Raw genomic sequence first — 23392 nt, 5'->3', positions numbered from 1 at the left:
CAATGGAAAATCACAAACTGGGAGATTATGCACCAGGACTGTTTCGATCTTTAACAACCATGAAGAGATGTCTATTAAGCTTGATAGGTCACAGAGCGTACTGTGAGTACAAAAGTAATCAAAAGATCACTGGGCATGCTTATTCATTTCTTCAAAGTCAAATACGAGCTCCTGAAAGCAGCGCAAAAACCTGCTCAGATATTTATAGGGGTTCTAGGATCTTTCTTTTTAAAGCGATATTGGCCCCTTCTCTTGCAAAATGAAAATCTCTCAAGATACCAACAGATCAGTTGAGGGCTAAGGAATATCATATAAATGAGACTTTCATTCTAGATTCCTGTTAAAATTCAAGGGGCAGCTAATCTCAATCTCTATTAGCGACTAAGCAATTCGACTCCTTAGCTAAGAACCGGATCAAGATAACAGACTCGACCAGTGGGAAAAGACCAGCTTAGTAGTGAAAGGTCTAGGCAGGAAAAAGAAAACAAAGAAATAAATAAAGTCAAAAGGGCCTTTTGGAAAGTGAAGCGTTATCGGCTGTCCCACAATAGACAATCTCAGCAGTTTGTAGACTGTCTGGAATAGAAACTAACATTTAGAGAACATGAGCAACCTGAACAGTTGTTCTACCAAAAGGACTGCCAACAGGTATTTGGTATTCTTAGATTTGTGTCAACCTCTGACCAACAATGTTTATCACCTGCTACGGGGGCCACAAGCTCTCTACACACGTGGATGGGAGACCTTGTTTCTTCAATGACTCATACAGGAAATCTTTATCAGAAACTGGGCCAATAGACATTAGTAATGTTACCAGGGGATCCCCTGGATTACATAGCCTAGGAGCTAGCCTTACTACATTAGATGAGATGAACGTTATTTGCACATATTCTATGGTTATATTATAATCTTTCTATTTAACCCAGGATAGGCATGCACAAATACAATCATATTAGGGAGCTGGTTTCAGTAGTTAATTTGGTGGATTCATTTGTTTATTGGTTATTAATAATACCATGTGGGGCTGAATAGCAAAAAAGGGAGATATAATGAACAGGTTTACATCTTGTACAGAGATGTCGGATGCAATGGTAGTGTAATTACTAAATGCTATGATTAGTCAGGTGACTTACAAAACAACTCCAACTTGGGTAAATGAGTGAGGACATTCCGGCAACATTTAAGTTCTTAACTCTCTATACACAAGAGCTTCGTTTCTCTGTAGAAAGAAAAGCACTCCTGTGTTTGCTCCTGATGAAGAAGCAAACAGATTTGTTACAAGAAATATGCCTTCTTTCCGCAGATGCCAAACATGTGAAATCTCGATACTATGCCAGACAATTTCATTCTACAGCTCAATCCACTTCAACATAGCCAAACTCCAAACTGATTAGAACAAGAATCCTGTTTCATATGGTTTCCACATATACACATAAAGAAGGTAGAGTGATAGGAATACATGGAACTTTCTACAGACAGGCCTACACGACAGTGTCCATCTAGGGACGCAACAATGACAGAGTGTTTTTATTAGGAAGCTGTTCCCTATTATGGTGTCCATCTTATAATGGGTGGTGACTATAATGTGGCACCAGAGGCCAATTTTGATAAGCCTTTTCTCTAAAGACAAACCACAATCGATCTTCCCCCATTAGCAACAGGTATAGAGGACTAGAATCTTACAGATATATGGCATGCAGCACACTTGGGCAAGAGAGATTATATTTTCTATTCCAATGTACATAAAATCTTTCTCGAGAAAAGAAGCTTTTCTAATGTAAATCCCACTCTCAATTTTAGTATGACTATCTGTTGAGTGCTTGTCTCCCTCGGGAGGACTTCAAGGAGCTAGATAAGGCCGGCACTGTCTGGTCAAGTCGGAGGCCTAGGTCAAGAGCCATGTCTTTATTCCTTGCGTTGTAAAATGAACTGAAGAGGTGGCTCTGATGTGCAGGGAGAGGTCATTCCAGAACTTGGATGTGAGGTACACAAAAACACAGACAACGGCTCTAGGGATGAAAGGGATGCGTGCAAGTCACAGGCCAGTCAAGCAGGTGTGTCTGGCGGGGTGTGGAAATTGATGCAGCTGTTGAGGGAAGAGGGACCTCGACTGTGCAAGGCTTTGTACATGTGACTGAGGAGTTTGAAGCATGTGCGTTTGTGGGCAGGGAGCCAGTAGAGGCCTTTGAGGAGCGAAGTGATGTGCGTATTGAGAGGGGCGTGTTTGGGGCAGAGGGGTAGCGGGACCAGTGTTTAGTCTGGATGCTGCCTTTTGTATGACCTGAAGTCTTCTGGTCAGTTGGGTGGTGATAACATACTGGGCGCTGCTGTAGTTCAGGTGCTGGTGAAGAGGGCCTCTTTGATGGCTCTACATATGCTGATTGAGAGGCATTTGAAGACTTTTTTGAGGTTCTTTTGGGTGTAGAAATAGGAGGAGGCGACTGAGCTGACTGGGCTGGTTATCAACAGTTGGTTGACCACCCCTCTATCCAGGATCTTGGCTTTCTTGACCTGGCAGATGTTATTTTGAGATCAGCTAGCCACCAGGTAGAGCTTGATAGGTAGGCGTTCTTGTGTGTCATTTTTCAAGCAATTGGTTTTCATCCAGCTGGAGACTTGAGACATGCGAGAGGGGAAGTTGGTCTGGGTGTTGGATGTTTCATCTGCAAGAGAAGAGATGAGCTGGGTGTTCTCAGCATAGGAGATTATGTTAATTCTGTGTGATCAGATGATAGTGGTAAGCGGAGTCATCTGGGTACTAAACAATTTGGGTCTGAGAGATGATCTTTTGGGTACTTGGCTGATGAGGTTTGCGGTGGCCAAAGTGTTGGGGGGTCAGGCTGACCAACTAGGTGCATCCGGTGAGAAAAGAACAGGTCCAGCAGACACAGCAGGGTGCTCATTCAAACTTTGTGGATGCTTTGAATGAGGATGGGTGGGAGACTGTTTCGAAGGAAGCCAAAAAGCAGAGAAGGATCAATCAATCAGTTGAATTGTGTGAGCGCTACTCATCCGTGAGGGTGTCAAGGTGCTGAGGGTGGGCTAGAGGGGGTTGGGGGGGGGGGGGAGTTACGCAGATCCATTCAGCCGAAGAGCCAGGTCTTGAGTCTTCTTGAAAGTGTCCAGGGAGGGGGCGTGTCTGATGTCTGCTAGATGAGAACTGTGGTGTCTCCTCTGTCGTCCATAATCAATCATCTGTAGGGGCAATGCAGGTTATCATGGTGCCGTGGTTGGCCTGAATCCAGATTGGATGGGGTCGTGAAAGAGTTTGTTCAGGTGGGCAGCCAGTTGTTTCATGATGGTTTTCTATAGGACTTTAGCAGCGTAGGGCAGCTAAAAGGTTGGTCAAAAGTTAGCCAGCATCTTTGGGTATGTTGAGCGTTTCTTCATAAGTGGGGTAAGGTTCAGTATTTCCATGCATCCGGGGAGGGGGAAGGTGGCTGTGCTGCTGGAGTCTTTAAGCATCTGGGTCAAGAATGTACAGATGGGGCCAAGTCATTTGGTAAAGGTGCTGTGTTGGTAGGGATCAGACGGAGCTGCTGAGCAAATGGATAGCATGGTCCCTGCAGTTTTGGCTATAGTGAAGATCAGCCAGGAGGTCATTAATATAGCAAGGGAAACAAACAGGTGCTTACACACACTCTAACCATGCACTTGTGATGAGGACAATGAAAGTTATGCCCACAACACCAAGCCCTCCATGTCCTGGAGAATGTATGAAAGTGCATTTAGGGATTGGACGCTTAGATCACATATATGTAAAGCCCTGTAACACTACCTTGAATCAACCAAGCAGAGGGCATTTCATGGGCCATGAACTGGGACACAACTTAAGTCGTGATGAGGAGTGTTTATATAACATACAACTACATTTGAAAGATTAGCCAAGGCAAGACTTTACGATTTAGAAACAGAAATTGCCAACTAGAGCAAAAACACAAACACTTCTTCAACAAAAATAATTATAGATCTCAGTTGAGCCAGGGAAGCATTAGAGGCTCCATTACTTAAAGATCCAGCCCATGAATTTATACTCAAAGAAACATACTGCAAAAAGTCTAAAGGACAATTTCATCAGAAATTAGGCAGGTCATAAAATCTCTCCCTAACAATAAGGCCCTGAGAAGGGACAGATTTCTGAAACGTTTTTACAATGCATTTATCAATATATTTATAGCTCCTCTAAATTCTCTCTCCCTCTCATGGACACCAGAATAGTCACTAAAACGAACTCTCAATGTAATTCTCAAAACTAACAAAGATTCAGATAACTATGGTTCTTACAAACCAACAGCATGGCTGGGATCCTAACTACTAGAAACCAAAACATTCGACCAGTCACAGTCCTACCTTAACAAGCAGGGTTTATAAATGAGAGGCAGAGAGGTGATAAAGTCAAACTTACTCTAACAATTCTTGAAAAAGCCACTTGACAATGCACACGACTGCTCCTTCCCCTGCACAATGCGAAGATGGCTTTCAATAGATTTACCTGGAAATACCTCAAGACGTCCCAATCTAGAACTGAACGGAATCCCAAATCCAATCCTTCATACTATCAAATCTAAAGAGGACTTCTAATAAATTAACTATAAGATCCTGACTTTCTGATAATATAAACCTGTTTAGAGGCACTAGACAGGGGTATATATAGATTCGCAATGTCAGATGAATCTCTGACCCGGAGGAAAGTTTCAACCCAACATTAACTAGCAGAACATCAATGGGGGAGACAGATTAAAATAGCACTTTTTGCCGAATACATTCTTCTTGTCAAACCAAATTAGAACACTTCCAATGGTGATCGAAGAGCTTCAGAATTCTTTAGTGGTTGTAGATTTTTAAAATCAACTACAGCAAATTGGTGGGTGGGGGGAATGTGGGAGGATAAGTTAGTGAAGGAGACAAAAAACATTACTAGCACGCATGCTTTCGAGTCGAACCCAGCAACTCAACATTACTTGGAAACAGTTTTATGTAGAGCAAACTCAACTTGAAGGTATGGCTTCACAAGCACACTAGAATCACAGGATGTTGAGCTGACACGAACACTCTAATCTGGCTCCCCAGTTCCAAAGTTGGCAGCTCTAGCTATAACACTACATCCTCTCTCAATACTTCCTACATACCTACCATCGTTAATGCTTTTTCTGGTGGATACAGCGCTAAACACAGATGGAGGTTCCTTACTTTGGAATACCCACCAAACTGGAAGCAGAAAATTGTTCCATAGCAGTGATACTGCATGCAGATAGCCATCTGCATGTTGGCCCCGGAATTGCCAGAGTGGAGCCACATGTACGCACCAGCCCTGCACACTGTCGGTTTCTGGTCCTGTCCCTTAATGCAACCTTAGGAACAATTGTTGGTAACAGTTAGCTGAATATTGAGTTGGGCCCTTTATAGATGTTAAAAGAGAGGCCACTAAACAGTACTGGGGGTGGGAGGGCAGAGAGGAATCTAGAGTAGACTGAGTATCTTCCAGAAAGAGCATCACTAAAGTTGTTCCGATGGATACTTCATACTGCAGATTCATCACCTCAGATTAGATGCCAAAGTAGTACTTCCCCAGGTGGAGGGAGTGTGCTCAGAGCAAAAAGCTTTGCAGGACAAAGCCAGCAAAATACCCTTCTTGCCAGACCTAGCAGTCAAGGCAGCAGTGTTTCATGAACATATTGCAGCCTGGTAGATTTCATGGGCAGGCACTCCACGTGCCAATGCAGTGGCAGCAGCCTTAGCCCGGGTGGAATGGGTCTCAGACATTCCAGAGGCTGTTTCCTGACCAGTGCAGAGCAGATCTTAATACAGAGGACTCTTCACCTCAACAAGGTTCTCCACTGCACAGTCTTCCCTTACTTTGCACCACAAAACCCCACAAAGAGTTTCCTGTTCACTCAATGGTCCTTCGTACAATCAATGTAAATGCTTAAAGCTCTTTTGGGATCCAGCAGATGGATCCTCTTCTCTTTTGAGGGGCGAGGGAGAGCAAAGAACACTAGTAGCCTGATGGGATGCCAAAGGTGGAAGAAACGTTTATTAAAAATTAAGCCAGAATCCTCAGCACCTACTTGTCTGGGAAAAAGCTGGTGTATGGCAGTTACACAGAAAGCACCTGAAGTTCCCTCACATAATGAGCTGGCATAATCCCAATCAAGTTAAGGTCAGGATACACCTCAAGCAGTTGTGCATTGGCTGGAAGGGCGTACACATGAGAAATGTCAAGATTCAATTAAGTTTTCCCTATGGCATCACAAATGGTTTTGGATGGAACATGTGTGTCAAACCTTTCATGCATCTAATCACAACAGGTGATTTAAACAAGGATGATTAGAACAGCAAATGTAGAAAGGACAGAACGGCTGACAACTATTCAATAGTGCTCAGAAGAAGGCCTTGCTGGGCCAAAGATAAAAAAAATAAAAAGACATCCATAAGACTTGATGGTAAGAGGTCAGTCTTGAGAATGCATTACAGGCTACAAAATTGTTCCAGTGCCTAGCATAACTATATTTCATAGAAGTGCAACCTGAGGGCAAGTATGAATTCCACCACTTCAGGTAGCAGATTAAACCCAATCCATTGCCACAGTTCAATCTTTACACATGAATGTGTAGATTGCACAGATTTGGGTAGAGGACCGTGCACTGTTGATGAAACAGGGGGCCTTCTCACAGTGGCAACCGGATAGGAAGAGAGATGCCCATATGATTTAGGTACCAAAATCTACTGGCCCAATCCGGAGCCACTAAGATAATTTGGGCCCTGTCATTCCTGACTCCATTCTCTTCAGCAGGTCACCTGAAGCAATGTATGCCTACATTTATAATGTTTGAAAAGTTCAAGCAAAAACAGTTACTACTTAAAGCAGGTAGCTAAGAGACATTTAGCATATTCAACGATTGAAGGATTACTGTGTCTGTGTTGAGTTTGGATTACCATCTAATCATCCTAACCAAAATACTTCGAATTCTAGCTCTCATTACTGTTGTGGGTCGGAATTTTAAATCTGGGGACAAGGAAATGGAGTACAGAGATTGTAGGCAGTTTAATTTCCTTGTTTTGGGTAGGATTAAGGGACAGGTGCAGATAGCCTTTCTATGGGCATTTAACATGCTGTATGCAAAGTCAACCTGTAGCTCTGGCAAATACTGCTCTGTGTTGGCACCAGGGGCACTATGGCTTTTACAATCTAAGTGGATCCAGGCATCAAGAACTCAGCCTCTAAACATGCCTGACTGCTGTACAAGAAGGCTGGGCCAATTCCCCCCAAGATAAACACAAACCTCCTGTGGCACTGGGGAGGGTGGGGCGAGTCTGTCCAGCTATGGTGACAAAGCTCTACATTGTTCAACCAGGAAATCACCCTCTTGCAAGATTTCCCCAAGGTGGCCTGCTCAATATAAGTCGCCTAGAGAAAGGCAAAAGGAAAAGCAGAAGCCAATACCAGAGTTATTGGCATACAGCATTTTGTGTAAGTCCCGTGCCAGCAGAGTGATTAGCTCTTCCCTTATTCAAAGCAACCGCCAGAGAAAGACCTTAGCAGTTCTACTCTCTAGACATAGGCACTTTTCATGAAGCATAAAGACAGGCTAGTCTGCAGGGGCTGAGAATAGACAAAGTAGACGAGCGCTCTTGTGCAGTTACCCAAGCAGGACAACTTAACCACACCACAGAAGTGTTGTGCTACTAGTGGGTCTAGTCAACAGCAAACTAATGTAGAGAGTTTTCACTCTTTTTTTGCCTCTCGCTGCTGGGATTGCACATACACAGGAAATCCACAAAGCAGTGTTTTAAACCTGCACATCAATTATGTCACTAGAATGTGTACATCACATGGACCCCACCATCACAGTCCACCTAAAATACTCTATGCATAAAGCTGGCAAATATTTACAGCATCTGTCCAAGAATCCACATCTTACGAGGTTTAACTAGAGACCACACACTGAAAACGCAGACTAGTAGGTGCGAAGAAAAATGTTTTTAGAACACAGGAAGAAAGTTTATGTTTAATAGTTCATCCTTATTTCATCATTTGAGGTTGGGAGAGCCTATCCATTTATGAAGAAGCACAAATACATTTTAGAGCAATAAGGACATACACACAAGTCAAGACTATCTCAGCTTCATGTAGAAGCCGGCTGTTGAACTACCTTTCAAATATGCATGAATTGCTACTTTCCGCCACAGTGTATCTAATGTGAGTTTCTCAGCTATGAGCTAAAAAGGAGCCAAGATGTGAAGCTCCTATCCGATTGGTTTAAGAAAGGGCTTCAGTACGCTGTACTGTGTATGTTGTAGGGAAGGGCTCGGTAGGGATTCGATAAAATATAAAAGGGGGGACCTCAGCACTCTCACTAACAGAGGAAACTTTCCTTTCTGGACTCATTTACCTCTTGGTAAAGAAACACTGACAAAAATATATTAGGAACTATTATTCCTCAAAGAAAAGATGAACCTTGTATTGTAATCGTGCACAAACTGCAAGTATATTGGGGACATCAAAAGCTGGATAGAGCACATATGAAAGGCACTAGTGCAGGCTTTCTGTAACCAGAGCAATATGGTATGAAGGGACCGACACCAAATCTTTGTTAGTCATACACAATCACGGCCCTTATCAGGCCGCTTCCCACTCCCAAAGAGAAACGTATCAGGCCAGACACAACTATTGGGAAAACAGATCCACAAAGCTTCAATCTCAACCCTATAGATTAATAATATAGTGCGAGAAAGTGTGGCGCCGCGGCCAGGGCGACTGACGCTGGAATCTGGGGCTCACGGTTCGATCCCCGGTGCTGGCGGCAGATTAGCCCAGCACCATGTGACTCTGGGCAATAGCTTGCTTAATCTTCCCGACAGCCCCCAGCGCCTAGAGACCCTTACGGGTGATTGTGCGCTTAACAAATGTGGATTATTATTATTATCGACAGAATGAGTTTTCTATGCTGATCAGTAGCTGTACGTTTGTGTAGCACCAAACTCTTGACCAAATAAAGTGGCAGCAACCCCTTTTGCGCAATACGTCTTAGTTGTTTGTGATATGGCTCTCCATCACAACTTTAAATGCAATATTGTCAGAGTACCAAATCTGATTTAATGAGATCAAGATAGCTTTTGCAAACTGGGCCTGTCAATTCACCTTTTTGCTTTAATATACACCTTGATAATCATACAGAGGTACTTCATAATGGTTGTGCTTCAGGCATCATCTTCCTATAGAAGGATTTAGTTGCTAAATATAACACTTTTATTTGGTTAAAAATCAACCTATAATCAGACAAAAAGTGGAGTAACTATTTAGCAGATTTAGTCCCTTTTTGGGTCCCAATGAAAAAAACATTTCTGCTCTGTGGCCAGAATACAAGCCACACCAGTACGCGTCTAGATTTTGCAGGGACTTGGAGTCAGCATAGAGCTGAACATTTGCTATCTTTTCAAAGTATTTAAAGGTTCTCTAATACGGCAACAGTTATTGGGATGTATTGGGTTAAGTTATCCTTTTTTGAAGAAAAAGCAATTAGAGTGCTTAAGGGGTTTGATGACCCGTGAAGACAAACTGTGTGTACTACAGATTGTGTGACCTTAGATGACGGCAGTGGCACAGGTGGCTCTGTCTTTATATGGGCTAAGGCTTTCAATTCATGATAAATTATTTTATACAGTAATTGTTAATGCCACAATTCTGCTCTTCCCAGCTCGATAAGCAACAGATGTTTCTATTACCCTAATTAGAGTGACTTGATTTATGCAACTTGGAAGATAGATCCCTGGGTTGGGCTTGTTGAGAAGCAAATGTAGGATCTCAATATAATGCAGATGTCGGCAAAGAGTGCTTAATTTGATAAGCAATCTTTCCGATTCAGCTAGAACCGGTATTTTTTATGGCAAGTTTCTTGAGGCAGATTGGTGTGGATGAGTGAATTGAAAGTTTGTATTGTTTATGCGTACGTCTTGCCTATTCTTTTGAACTTTTCCTCTGAAGACAACAGCTAGGATGTCACAGATTTTCAGTGATCATGGGATGAACAGAACTGCATACTCAGCAGGTAAATCTTTACACCTCCTTAAAAGTTCTGAGGGTCCGCTTTCAAAGTCACACTGGAGTGCACAAGGTGATGGACAACAGAATAGAAAGAAGCCCATGATCCTCCCAACCATTCACTATAATTCAACCATCTGCCATGAGTCAATAGATCAACCGAGGTCTTGAAAGGAGGGCTCCAGTTAATGTTCGACACAGTATGAGGCACGTTCATTAAGTCACAAGCCCTAAGAAACAAATCATTCCCTTTCCACTACATACCTGATTGAATCTTCTAGTGAAGGCAACAGCATTTGGTGCAGAGCTATACTTCTCCTTTTTGTTCCAACCACAACTGGAAAGTTCCTAGAAAAATAACAGCAGAATTCAGTCATTTCTGAAATTGTCGCATGAAACGAAGATGCAATTTAGCATTCAAAATGAGGCAATCTAGAGGGTACCATGAGTACTATTTGTCTGAATTCCTTTCACTTTTCAAAGTGTATTCACAAACGGATTGATAGTCATAACATAATCCTAGATGCTCTGCACAAAGAGCCCTAAACCCATTCGCCTCATCCCACCTTGCACTGAATTTCATTACATAAGTAAATATGCAAACATTACGCCAAATAGAAGATGTTTTCTTGTCCCTTTAATTAATTCACCAACCTACAAGATGCGGATATTCCAGCCAATTCAAAACAAAAGGAACACATACAAACCACTTAAAAAAACTGGAATGCACCTTATCGCAAGAGCAGTAATTCCTTGTCTGAAGCTTTAAACATCATTTAAACACTGTTCTCTCTCCAACTAAGAACTGGGGCTACAATAGAGTACTGACAGATGGATTTATTCAAACACAAGACAGAAATCAAAATGTTAACAGCACATAAAAGTTCTTTCTACTCATGAAAAGGGCACCACAAGCCCTCCAGTATGGATAGTTCAAAACATAGTAGGGGTAAACAGACAGTCTAATCCTCCTTTTCAATAAAAGATAAAAATGAAATAATTTGTATTGGCGATCATCTGGCACTTCTTCAAATTATATAGGGAAGTCTGCACTAGCTGCTTGATGGTGTCTGAACCATCCTTACCCAGCCACTGGAGGAGACTCTCATAGGGTCTGGTTATGGGAGACAATGTTCCCAATTTCACATAAAGAATGCAACTGTTATACTATAACGCTAGTTCCGTGTAATGCTCTATAAGCCAGGTCCCTTGAGGCAAAAACTATCTGCCTTATAGCATTCAGTCTTGCAGACTCACAGTTCAGGTATCAGGTACATGAACACCATATTTGGTATTGTTTAAGAGGAGCGTGAATGATTTACTAACCTCTTTAGGATGACATGTAAATACTTCACTCTGTACAGGTAAGTGTGCTTCCTGATTCCCTTTGTGTGCACAGCAGGCATAGTTTGAGGTCTTCCCCACACTGCATGAACAGCAGCCATTTACACTTCAATAAATGATAGAAGTGTTTTAGTTAGCCAAGATGTGTTCTACAACATTGTGATGAAAAAAGTAGGCTAACTAACAAATAGTGTTACTGCTAATGTTTCAAAACATGGAACTGACTCAAAAGGTTGGCCTGAAGGAGTAGGAAACTGTCCATTGATATTGGCCTCTCATAGGCCTGAATACAAGCCTTTGTTACCTTTGTCTTCTAGAATCCCCACTGCACACTTTGCTGTGATTGTCTCATAGCAAGTAGGGGCATAGGCGTTCCGAAGCAGAGCAAGATCTGATAAAATGATAAAACTGGTTAAACAATCTAGAAACTTTACTACCAAACGTTTTCTGGTCAGAAACATAAGGATATGTTCCACTACTGGCTGTTTTCAGTATTAGGTCAGTAGGAGGAGTAGGTGGAATGCCAACTGCTCGGTCCATCTGGGCCAACCCCAGTGCCAAGGGCATCATTCACAGCGCTGTGGATGTCAAAAAACACTGCAAGTTTTTTTCTTATCGGGACATCATACAGATGAAGCGTCTGATGCCAACAACGGCAGAGAAATATGCTTCATTAGTGAATGATTCAGCACAAACCGAAATAAGTTGTATAATCTTTAAAGTTCATGGAGCCACCAGATGAAGGAATATTAACAGCCTTTGAGAACGGACCAGGAGTTTCTTCTTTAGACTGCAAATTAACATTCTGCATCATTTTGTGCCTAAAGAATTGAACTTGGTGACTATTAGCCCTATATGTGGAGGGGGGTCTTACCTGCTTAGGCTGCAGCTTTTCAAAGTACAGTACAGGTGCAGTTGAGAATCAGACACTTCATGTAATGTGTATTGCTTAAGCGATCTGTTGTACTACTCCAAGTGAAAGGCATTTGGGCCTTTATGAATGCAGCGCGTGTGGCAAAAAGTTTTCTTCGGGGAGAGGACGGCTAACACCAAGATGGTGTTGGTAACGCTTAGGAGTTCACGATTTAGCCCCTGCGATGATTCTTCCCAAATCAAATTTTAAAATAACAAAGAAAAACCGGGTTAAAGTACCAGTGAATTCCAGATTCAAGTGACGAAGATGTGGGAAAAAAAAGAATCAGCAGTGGGTAGTGCCATTAGGGATCTAACAAATTATTTCTAATGAGGATATCGGAAGGGAACTACAGACAAATTTCGAATCCAATTTCCCACCAGAAACGAGTTCAAGATGGGAATCTGAGGGAAAGTAGTATCTGTTAAATGTGCAGGTTTTTATTACTAAGTAACACAAAGCGGCACATTTTATAACCCAAAAATTGACGGCTTAGCAGACCCTGTCAAGATGCAAACCTATGTCTTATGTTACTCAGAGATTAACCTAGAGAAAACAGGACCTTGGATTGCTATTGAAAAGTTTGGTTCAGGGTTTTTTAGATGAAGGAAGCAGATGATGCAGTGCATTCAAATTTTTGAAAATGCAGTACAGCTACAGATGCTCAGACAGGAAATCCTTTGGCCTAATAAAAGAGGCTTTAATATATTGCCTGGGCATGAGCTGCAATAAAATTCAAAATGCTATGTGCTCTTCTTGTACTCTGGGCACAAATTCAAAGAATTGATGGATTTGAACAAGGAAAAATATGATTTCTGTGAAATGGGGGGAAGAGACAAAAAAGATCTGGAAAACGTTCGCAACACGGAATTAATCTGAAACTGAAAAATCTCTAAATGTCTAAATTGAAGCTGGTCTACCCACACTTAGCACTAAGGTGTCTGTTGAAGGAAACATCAGTGGCGAGGAGCAGAGATTATGCTAATGAAAAGTATAGTTAACACTAAAGCTTGCAGCCACACAAGTTCATAAATAACCCCCCACAACCCCAACGACTGATCTTTACTCAGTTACTCTGACACATTTTGCAACCAGTTACTCAGGCACATTTGCAATCATCCATCATGAAGCAAACCACCTTCAGTGTTTCTAGGAGAAGGAGATCTGTGCATTAAGCTACTTCATCCTACTGGAATTGAAAAAGACACAAGTAGCAATTCTGACATCATTGCACCCTGCAAAGAAAGAAACTGAGAAAGAGGAAGCAAGAAAGATAAGAGTAGGAACGGGGAGGAAGAGTGAGAATACAGACTTGCAGGGGATATTTTGGCAGGGCAAAAATGAGCCATTCTATAGTATCACTACGAAGAATCCTCATTTGTCTGGTTGATAAATTGCAACAAATTGGAATAAGTCAAGTTTTCCTGATTTTAGTGCAAGTGGGACAGAAGACAAAGAAACGTTCTTGTGCTTCAGGACTGGCCAAACAAGATGGAAAACTTGGTGAAATAGTACTACACTTTCATTTACTGCAAAAATCATTTAATGGATAAGAACAATTGTTACTTACCTGTAAACAGGTGGTTCTCCAGTATTGGTGTCTTTCATAGATTCACATGCTTGAATATTCCCCGTCGTCGAAGTGGGAGTCCCACGGTATATAAAAAATAGCAATAATGCTAATATAACATAAATGATAACATCATACATAATAAAATAGAGATAATACAGTCTGTAAAACCTCTACAATGGTAACTTCCATAGGAAGACATTATAAAGAGAAAAACTCATTTGTAACATATCAGTGTCATTATGTTAGTCCAAACTGCAGCCAATCAGGCTCAAGCACCCTCTAGAACCTTCTCCTCAGAAGCTCAAGCCCTCAGATTTTCGTAGCACTAGTAATAATAGCGCATGAGGAGAAGAGAGCCTCTGAGGGGAGGAAGGGTGGGTTGCATGTGAATCTATGAAAGACACCAATACTGGAGAACCACCTGTTTACAGGTAAGTAACAATTGTTCTTCTCCAGTATTAGGGGTGTCTTTCATAGATTCACATGCTTGAATAGAATAGATAGCAGTAACTCCTTAGAACTGGGATTGCTAATAGATTCTTAAAATGAAGGTAAACATAGAGCTTAAAAGCATATAGCAATCACAGAAAGAAAAGGAGGAGGGAACAGAGGCTCACCTTATTTAAAGAGATGGCGAAGCACTGCTTGCCCCACTGCGGTATCCGCTTCGTTGATGGAATCCAAACAGTAATGTCTGGTAAAGGTGTGCCTACTTGACCATGTTGCCGCCCGGCAAATCTGGTGTAGAGGCACTCCAGCAAACAAGGCGGTGGAGGACGCCATCGCTCTCGTCGAATGCGCCTTTACTGGACACTGTAAAGGCTTGCCAGCTTGTTGGTGACAGAAGGATATGGCTGCTGAGAGCCACCTTGCAAGTGTTTGTTTCGTCACTGAATGTCCCCTCCGCATCCTTCCATATGCCACAAAAAGTTGATCGGATTTGCGGAAAGGGGTAGTCCTTGAAATGTAAAACTTTAGACAACGTCTGATGTGTAAAGAATGAAGTCGTCGTTCTGCCGGTGATTTTGGATCCTGGAAAAAAGTCTTTAAGAAGACAGGTTCGTTCAGATGGAAATCAGCAGGCACTTTTGGCAAAAACGAGGGATTGGTACGAAGAGACACTCCATCGGCCTTAAATTGCAAATATGGAGGCTTGATTGTGAAAGCGTGAAGATCGCTTACACGATGAGAAGATGTTAGGGCCAAAAGCAATACAACCTTCCAGGTAAGAAATTTGGTGTCTGCCCTGTGAATTGGCTCAAAAGGAGGCTTCATGAGCTGTGACAATACCACGTTGAGCTGCCATGCTGGAGGAGGGCGTCTAATAGGAGGAAACTTTCTGAAGAGACCCTTAAAGAATTGTCGGATTATTCTGGATGAGCAGAGAGACGTCGAACCATCGTGTCTAAAACGCGAAATAGCTGCCAGAAAGACTCTCAAGGTGGCATGAGAGAGACCAGACTGAGCAAGGCTCAGAAAGAAAGGCAAAAGCTGCTCCGGAGTAGAAGTGAGTTGATGGATATCTGATGCAGCGCACCAATGGCAAAAACGTTTCCACTTTAGCTTGTACGTTTTGATGGTTGATGAAGCTCTAGCAGAAGCCAGAATGTCTCTGCATTCCTGGGGCATATCTAAGTTTGCGAATTAGAGGTATTCAGGTTCCATGCCCATAACTGAAGCGTGGTCGGGTCTGGATGGCAAATTTGACCCTGGTCCATTGACAGGAGATCTGGACGTGGATGCAGATGAATGGGAGCGCATTGGGATAACAGAAGAAGTTCTGAGAACCAAGCCTGTCTGGGCCAACGAGGGGCGATCAGTATCAAGTGGCAGGGTTGCCTGCGCATCTTCCACAACGTTCTCGGTACCAACGGTATTGGAGGAAATGCATAGGCGAACAGGCCGCTCCAATCCATGAGAAGGGCATTTCCGCTGGACTCTGGATGGGGATGCCAGCTCGCAAAGGCGGGGCACTTCCGATTCAGTGGAGTGGCAAAAAGGTCTATCATGGGATGACCCCAACGGCGGAACACCATGTCCAGAGTAGGCTGATGAAGTTCCCACTCGTGGGTCGATGACGTGGACCTGCTCAACGAATCCGCTAGGATGTTTGAAACCCCCGGCAGATGGACCGCCGTCAAGGAAATTTGATGACGAAGAGCCCAATTCCAGATCCTTTGAGCTAGCCGAGACAATGGCTGAGATCTTGTGCCGCCCTGTTTGTTCATGTAGTGCATGCTGGTTGTGTTGTCCGTTTGAACCAGCACGGACTCCCCTTGCACTACGGGTAAAAAGGATCTGAGAGCAAGGAAAATCGCCATCAACTCCAGTCTGTTGATATGCCAGGTTCGTTGTGTCGCCGTCCACTTGCCCTTGATTGAAAGGTCCAGGAGATGAGCACCCCAACCCTCCATGGACGCATCTGTAGTCAGTGTTAGATCCGGAGAATGGGCCAGAAACAAAACTCCTTCGTCCAGGTTGGATGGTTCTTTCCACCAAAGCAGACTGTCCTTCATGCGAGACGAGACTCGCACTAGGTCGTTGAAGGACCCTGACACTTGGCGCCATTGCAGGTCTAGTTCTTCCTGTATAGGACGAGTGCGTAGCCTGCAGTTCGGGAGCAGAGCGATGCAGGACGACGCCATCCCCAGAAATGACTTCAACGTCCGCACAGAAACTGACTGTTTTGAACGGATGATGGAGACCAGACGTTCTATCTTCCTCTGTCGTTCTTGGGAGATGAAGGCTTTTGATAGGCTCGTGATTAGAATTGCTCCCAGGAAGTTTCTCCTTTGCAATGGTGCAAAATGTGACTTCTCCATGTTGATGGTCAACCCCAGTGACTCGAATGTCTGCAGGCAGAGACTTGTGTCGCGAGCCAGCTGTAGAGGGGATGGAGATTTTAGAAGGCAATCGTCTAGGTAAGGAAAGACTTGCACTCCCTGAAGTCGTAGATAAGCCATGACAGGGGCCAAGACCTTCGTGAAAACACGAGGTGCCGATCGCAGGCCAAAAGGCAGCACCTTGAACTGGTAATGCATGTTGCCCACTTTGAACCTCAGAAGTTGGCGATGGTGTTGGAGAATCGGCACATGAAAATAGGCGTCTTGTAGATCTATTGTTGTTAGGAAATCTCCGCTGCAGAGAAGCCGCAAGACTTCCGATAACGTCAGCATGCGGAAAGATTGTTGTTTCAGAAAGAAATTGAGTGCCCTCAAATCCAGTATGGGCCGCCACTCTCCCGTCTTCTTGGCAATGAGGAAAAAACGTGAGTAGAAACCTGTCCCTTGTTGAGATATAGGAACCACTTCGACTGCACCTTTTAGTATTAGAAGACGAACTTGATGTTGCAATTCCCTGAAATGGGGAGGTGGCGGGCCTGATGGTGGAGAATGTGGAGGAAACTCTGAACTCCAAGGCATGACCCTTGCGAACAATGTCTAATACCCATTGGTCCGATGTTATCAGAGACCATTGGGAATAAAACTGCGAGATTCTCCCTCCAACTCCTTGCGCAACTTGAGAGTCATTGACGTTTGTTGGTGGAACCCCTATAATTTGACTTTCCTCTATAGGGTTTCGACTGTGGTTGGCGATTAGACTGTTGGTTGGAATAACGCTGATTTCCTTGATTGTACTGGCGGTACTGAGTGTGTCCTCCTCGAAAAGTGGTTGAAGACGAGCCTCGTCCACGTGCGCCACGAAAAGGCTGCTTTTTAAATTGCAAGGATCCTAGCGATTTTGCTGTATCGGTGTCTTTCTTTATTGACTCAAGCGCTTCATCAATGTGAGCGCCGAAGAGAGACTCACCGTCATAAGGCATGTCTAGTATCTTCGACTGGACCTCCTGCCGAAATGAAGTGGATTTAAGCCAACCCTGACGGCGGAGCGCCACAGCACTGGCAAGGATTCGAAAAACAGTACTTGCCACGTCAATCGCACAGTCGATCATTTCTTCTGATGCCCTCATGCCATCCTGAAGGATCTGTTGCGCCTCTGCTCTGGACGTTTCCGGTATCAGCGAAACCAGTGCAGAAATATCCGACCACATTTGCCGGTCGAAACGACCCAAAATGGCCAGTGCATTTGCAGCACGAACGGACGTAGACGACATGGTTGAAAATATTTTCCCAATTGCGTCCAAACGTCGACCCTCTCGATCAGGCGGAGCGGTGATAGGAGTCGCCGGGTTACGGGACCGTCGCTGCGCTGCCTGTGTGACCACTGGATCTGGCTTAGGATGCGAGAGCAAACAAGCGGGGGAACCAGCCGGAGCTTTATATTTCTTCTCCAGGCGAGGGACTTGTGCCGGCAAGGAGTTAGGAGCATGCATGATTTTTATACCCTCTTTCCATACAAATTCTATAATAGGTATGGTGTGAATTTGTTTGTACGGTTGGTTTTTGAAATCATAGAGAAAACAGTCTTCCTGTCGTTGTGCTCTCGGTAATTTAAAGCGGTCCGCCGCTTTATTCATCAGCACATGGAAGCTTGCGATGTCAACCGGAGGTGAATCACCAGCATCTGCTTGCTGAGGAGAGGGTGTCTGTATCCGATAGTCATCGAATTCCGCCATATTTGGGTCCTGTTCCTCATCAGTATCCTGGGGTACTTCCCCATCTTCTCTGTCCGACTCCTCCTCCTCTTGCGCAACAGGTTGCGGATTCATGGGGATAGTAGGACGGGGTCTGTCTGGTTGAACAGTCTGCTCCAAAGAATGCTGATGGTTTGTAGGGCCTGGTGTGTCCGATGGAGCGGGGCCTGGTGTACCCTGAGGGGTTGGCGGAAATCTTCGATACTGGAAATGATGCCATAGGAACCTGTACATATTGTTCGTCCTGGCGGTCAATTTCCTCCTCCTGCTCGTCCTCAGAACTTGTGTCCTGACATTTAATTATTAATTCCGAAGGACTATGTGCATCGTCAAGGACATCGTCGTCCCCAATAGATTCCGTTTCGTGATCAGTAGCCATCATTGGTGATGGTAGCTGGAGAGTAGGAGGTGGCAAGTGGAGAGTAGACTCCTTGCCAGAGTCCAAGGAAGGCAGAGGCACTAGAGGCATAGTGGCGAAAGAACCCACTCCTGACGTGGATCCTGTATGTTCCGGCCGTGATCCCTGTGAAACTGCCGCAGCTGTAGCTGTCGCCGTCGACGAGGCAGTTGTTTCCACGGCGGGCGTCGACGAGCGTTTCGGCTCTACCGTCGACGGTGCCGTCGTCGACGGAATCTTCGTCGACGGAATCTTCGTCGACGGTACCTTCGTCGACGGTACCTTCGTCGACGGTACCTTCGTCGTCGGTACCTTCGTCGTCGGTACCTTCGTCGTCGGTACCTTCGTCGTCGGTACCTTCGTCGTCGGTACCTTCGTCGTCGGTACCTTCGTCGTCGGTACCTTCGTCGTCGGTACCTTCGTCGACGGTACCTTCGTCGACGGCACCTTCGTCGTCGGTACCTTCGTCGACGGTACCTTCGTCGACGGCACCTTCGTCGACGGCACCTTTGTCGACGGTACCTTCGTCGACGGTACCTTCGTCGACGGTACCTTCGTCGACGGAATCTTCGTCGACGGATCCGTCGTCATCTTCTTCGTCCACGAAGCCGTCGTCGACGAGCTGGTCGACGGAGCGGTCAGCGTCGACGGGACCTTTGTCGACGATGAACTCTTCGACGTCGACGAGGATTTCTTCGTCGACGGTAATTTCGTCGCCGACGAGACAATCGGGATCGTCGACGAGACAGAGGAGATAGAAGTTCTCGTCGACGTAGAAGACGTCGACACAACCATCGTCGACGACGAGGAAGCAGACGTCGTCGTCACTGAAGTCGTCGACGAAGACACCACAGCCAATCTCGTCGATGGAACGGTCGTCGACGAGCCCGTCGACGACCGCGGTGTCAGAAGTGTTACAACACTTATAGTGGTTGGAAATGACGCCTGAGAGCCAGGTCTCGTGGGCGTAGACACAGAAACCATAGGAGCTGTTAAAGCCAACTTTTTCTTCTTCAAAAAAGGAGAAGGTAATTCCTGAACACTTCCACGCTTGGAAGCAACAGTAGAACAGCCTGACTGGAAAATTTCTGCGTCTGACAAAACATCCTCTTTATCCTGAAGGCGCTTCAACCATAGAAGAAGACGACCTTCCCTGTCTCTGAGAGTCTTAGCTGGAAAAGCTCTACAGATTTTACAGTCATCCACCTTGTGTTCAGGATACAAACAGTAAATACACTTTTGGTGGGGGTCCTGCTCAAACAAACGTAGCTTCCCACAGGAAGAGCAAGGTCTAAACATAGACTTCTTACTTGACATCTTGTAGAAAAAACAACTGAAGTGAAATACTTGAAGAAAACTGAGCAGAGCTCAGGGAGACTCCCTTCACACGACGTGCGATAGAAAATCTGAGGGCTTGAGCTTCTGAGGAGAAGGTTCTAGAGGGTGCTTGAGCCTGATTGGCTGCAGTTTGGACTAACATAATGACACTGATATGTTACAAATGAGTTTTTCTCTTTATAATGTCTTCCTATGGAAGTTACCATTGTAGAGGTTTTACAGACTGTATTATCTCTATTTTATTATGTATGATGTTATCATTTATGTTATATTAGCATTATTGCTATTTTTTATATACCGTGGGACTCCTACTTCGACGACGGGGAATATTCAAGCATGTGAATCTATGAAAGACACCCCTAATACTGGAGAAATACAATATCTGAATTGCAGGTATAAGGATTTTGGGTAGGGGGTTCCATATGATTCAAGGATTCCTCCAACGTGTTATCATTCAACCAAAGACCATAAAAATGATCCCAGTATCTTTTTTTTGAGGCAAGCCAAGGTGTCTTTACTGATGCTACCCTGAATGTCGCCACATGCACTACATTTTTGAGCCCATGATCGAAGCGAATGGGGGTTAAAGGCGCGTTCTGGGGTAATTCAATTCAATGATCATTCGGTTTTTTCAATAGCCCCTATATTGTGCAGACCCAAGATCTCTGCTTCGTACAACGCAGCACCTACTGCCTTGGCCTGATAAGTTTCATTTGCGGGTGTGACTGGCCTATAGATAGAGGATTTCCTTTTTTAACCTGAGCTGACATGCTTATGGGTTAACTGGCTCTTGGAAATTTGGGGAGCCCATGATAATGAATTTGTTAACCTAACCCCCAAGTAATCAAATTGTTTGACTTGGTCCAAAAAAGGAATCACCCAATTTGACCTTACCCCTAAAGGACTTGAGGATTAAATGCCATAAATGTGGTCTTATTGACATTAAACCTTAAATTACCTAATGTCTGGCTAGACATTTTATTATGTTCACAAAGTGATAAGGTTAAAAAAGAAAGCTACAGGGGATTCTTTTTTCCTGTGTTTTTTTCAGCCACTAGTGTGTAGTGCCTTCAGCTCAGGAGCTTTAATAAGGACCAGAGTCCCTCTCTTAGATTGCCCAATTGGAAAGAAGAGAGATCTTGTAGTCAGTATATTAAAAGACGAATGAGAAAGTTAATTAGCTATGCATACTCATCCATGAAAAATTAGGGTAATGTGGGTGTAAGTAAGGGTTTTTCCTCCTGACGGTCAGAGTCCCATTTTAATATGAGTCCCACACGGGTGTGGAATTTAATAAAATATCTCCATGTCTATGGGACAGGTTGCTTCATAAATCTACTTGGCCTGTAAAAAAAATCCACTTATCCCTTTAATGCCACGTAGTGCAGTGACAAATTATGGCAGCATTCATTATATAATAGCTCTGATATTAGCCTTTCTGATTATGCTAGGGCTCATACTATAGTAGGGTTTGAATTCTAGCAATTTCCTTATTTTGCCACCTTTATGCAAAACTACAAACTGGGGCTGGAGGTAGCGTTGAGCAATAGTTTCAGGGTTGGAATGCCCTTTTGAGTCTGTGCAAACCTACTAAATTACATGTTTTAGGGTGTTGCCAGCTCTTCTCTAATCTTTTCCCATACTGGGGAAGGTTGGAAAAATACTCCTGTCAATCACTGTCAGAAAAAAAAAAAAAAAACAGGTTTGGTAAAAAAAAAAAAAGTTGTGGATTAGAAATTGAACTTGTAAACGCTCAACAGATTTTCGCATGAGCAAATCTACACCTGCATATGTGCTCATGCTAAAAAGCAGTTCACAATTATTTTCTAGGAGTACGATGTCCTGGCCTACTTCTGTAAATTATTGTGAATTCAAGAAAGCCGTAAATCTGCACTAATGTACAGGAATTTATATAGCGCAAATCACCAAGCGGTTTCTAAGCACTTGCTTAGGGAACCCGTCCTGGTATTCCCCTGAGAGATAACCCCGGCAGGGTATCCACAAGGTGAAAGCCAGGCATCCCGCCGCGAGGGGCCGTTGTGGAGATTAACCCCTTCGACGCTGATGACGAGCTGGGCTCGTCATGAGGTAGCCTCCTCGCACGCTCATGACGAGCCCAGCTCGTCACGTAACATGCGCTTTTGAAAAAGTCAGCGTACGAGCGGAATTCCGCCCGCACGCATGCGGTTAAGCAAGCTATTGCCCAGAGTCGCAGAGTGTGAACCCGTGAATCGAGTAGGCACCGGAGCGAGAATTGTCGAGTCCATGGACATTTTAGGATTCAAGACCCCGCCGAGTCGGGAATTGAACCCTGGTCCCGGGCTGACCTCTGCTTCCAGGTCTGCCTCCTCTAACCAGTAAGCCACACTTCTCCACATGCAAGGACTCCTAATGCAAGGACATATACCACAGGTGCAATTTTGTTTAAGAATTAGGCCCCTAATTAGGTCTGGAGTTAACAAAAACCTTTTGTTTTTATTAAAATGCTATCTCTATCTATGAATCGACTGGCTTCCGCTCTTTCACAAGTAGCATTTCGGCACACAAAGTAGTTTTTTTCAGTGCCATGGACACCTGTGGCAATGTGTGCTTTGTGACGCGAAAAATATTATTGCTTTTTACCAATGTTTGTTAGAATATAGGGGATAGGCCGACTATCCCCGTTCGCAACAACTCCCACCGCCCCCGCCGTGTCCTCAACTCATTGTCGGACCGCGACCTATGCTCTCTCCTACGCTCTTATGGCCCAGGTCCGGTAAAACACATATCCAGCACGCACATCCCCATACCCACAATTCTTACAAACCCTCTGAGGCTCCCAACACTCAACAACAGAGGTTCCGTCCCTAACAACCTCAGAAAAGTTCCACTCACTCTAGAAAGCTCGACCACCCTTCTCTCTCCCAAACTCAAATGCATTCTACTCAACTGCAGATCGGCCCAGAGACACTCCTCCGACATCGCTGATCTCGTCTCAGCTAGGGATCTGGACCTGGCCATTCTAACAGAAACTTGGCTCACTGAAGCCTCTACCCCGATTATGGACATACTAGTCCCCCCCAACTATCACATCATTAGGCTAGACAGGTCTTCAGACAAGACGGGCGGGGGAATTGCATGCATTTTTAGAAGCAACCTCTCCGTTACTAAAGTCACCTCCCCCTCCCTCTCCTCCTGTGAACTCCTCTGCC

General features: G+C 44.3%; 1 protein-coding gene across 11 annotated transcripts in view; it reads right to left on the bottom strand.

Moving 5' to 3' along the window:
- The window catches only part of RALGPS2 (Ral GEF with PH domain and SH3 binding motif 2), an 890309-nt gene that overhangs the window by 507508 nt on the left and 359409 nt on the right, over positions 1-23392 (bottom strand). For all 11 annotated transcript variants that reach the window (XM_078642169.1, XM_078642158.1, XM_078642140.1 and 8 more), the window contains one exon: positions 10307-10390. In XM_078642169.1, the coding sequence (XP_078498295.1) occupies positions 10307-10390 (84 nt within the window). The remainder of the gene's footprint in view (positions 1-10306; positions 10391-23392) is intronic.

This window comes from Lissotriton helveticus, chromosome 1_1, assembly GCF_964261635.1.
Source record: "Lissotriton helveticus chromosome 1_1, aLisHel1.1, whole genome shotgun sequence".
NCBI lineage: Eukaryota > Metazoa > Chordata > Amphibia > Caudata > Salamandridae > Lissotriton > Lissotriton helveticus.
Note: the sequence above shows the minus strand (reverse complement) of the source record. Positions and strands in the feature narration are given on the sequence as shown.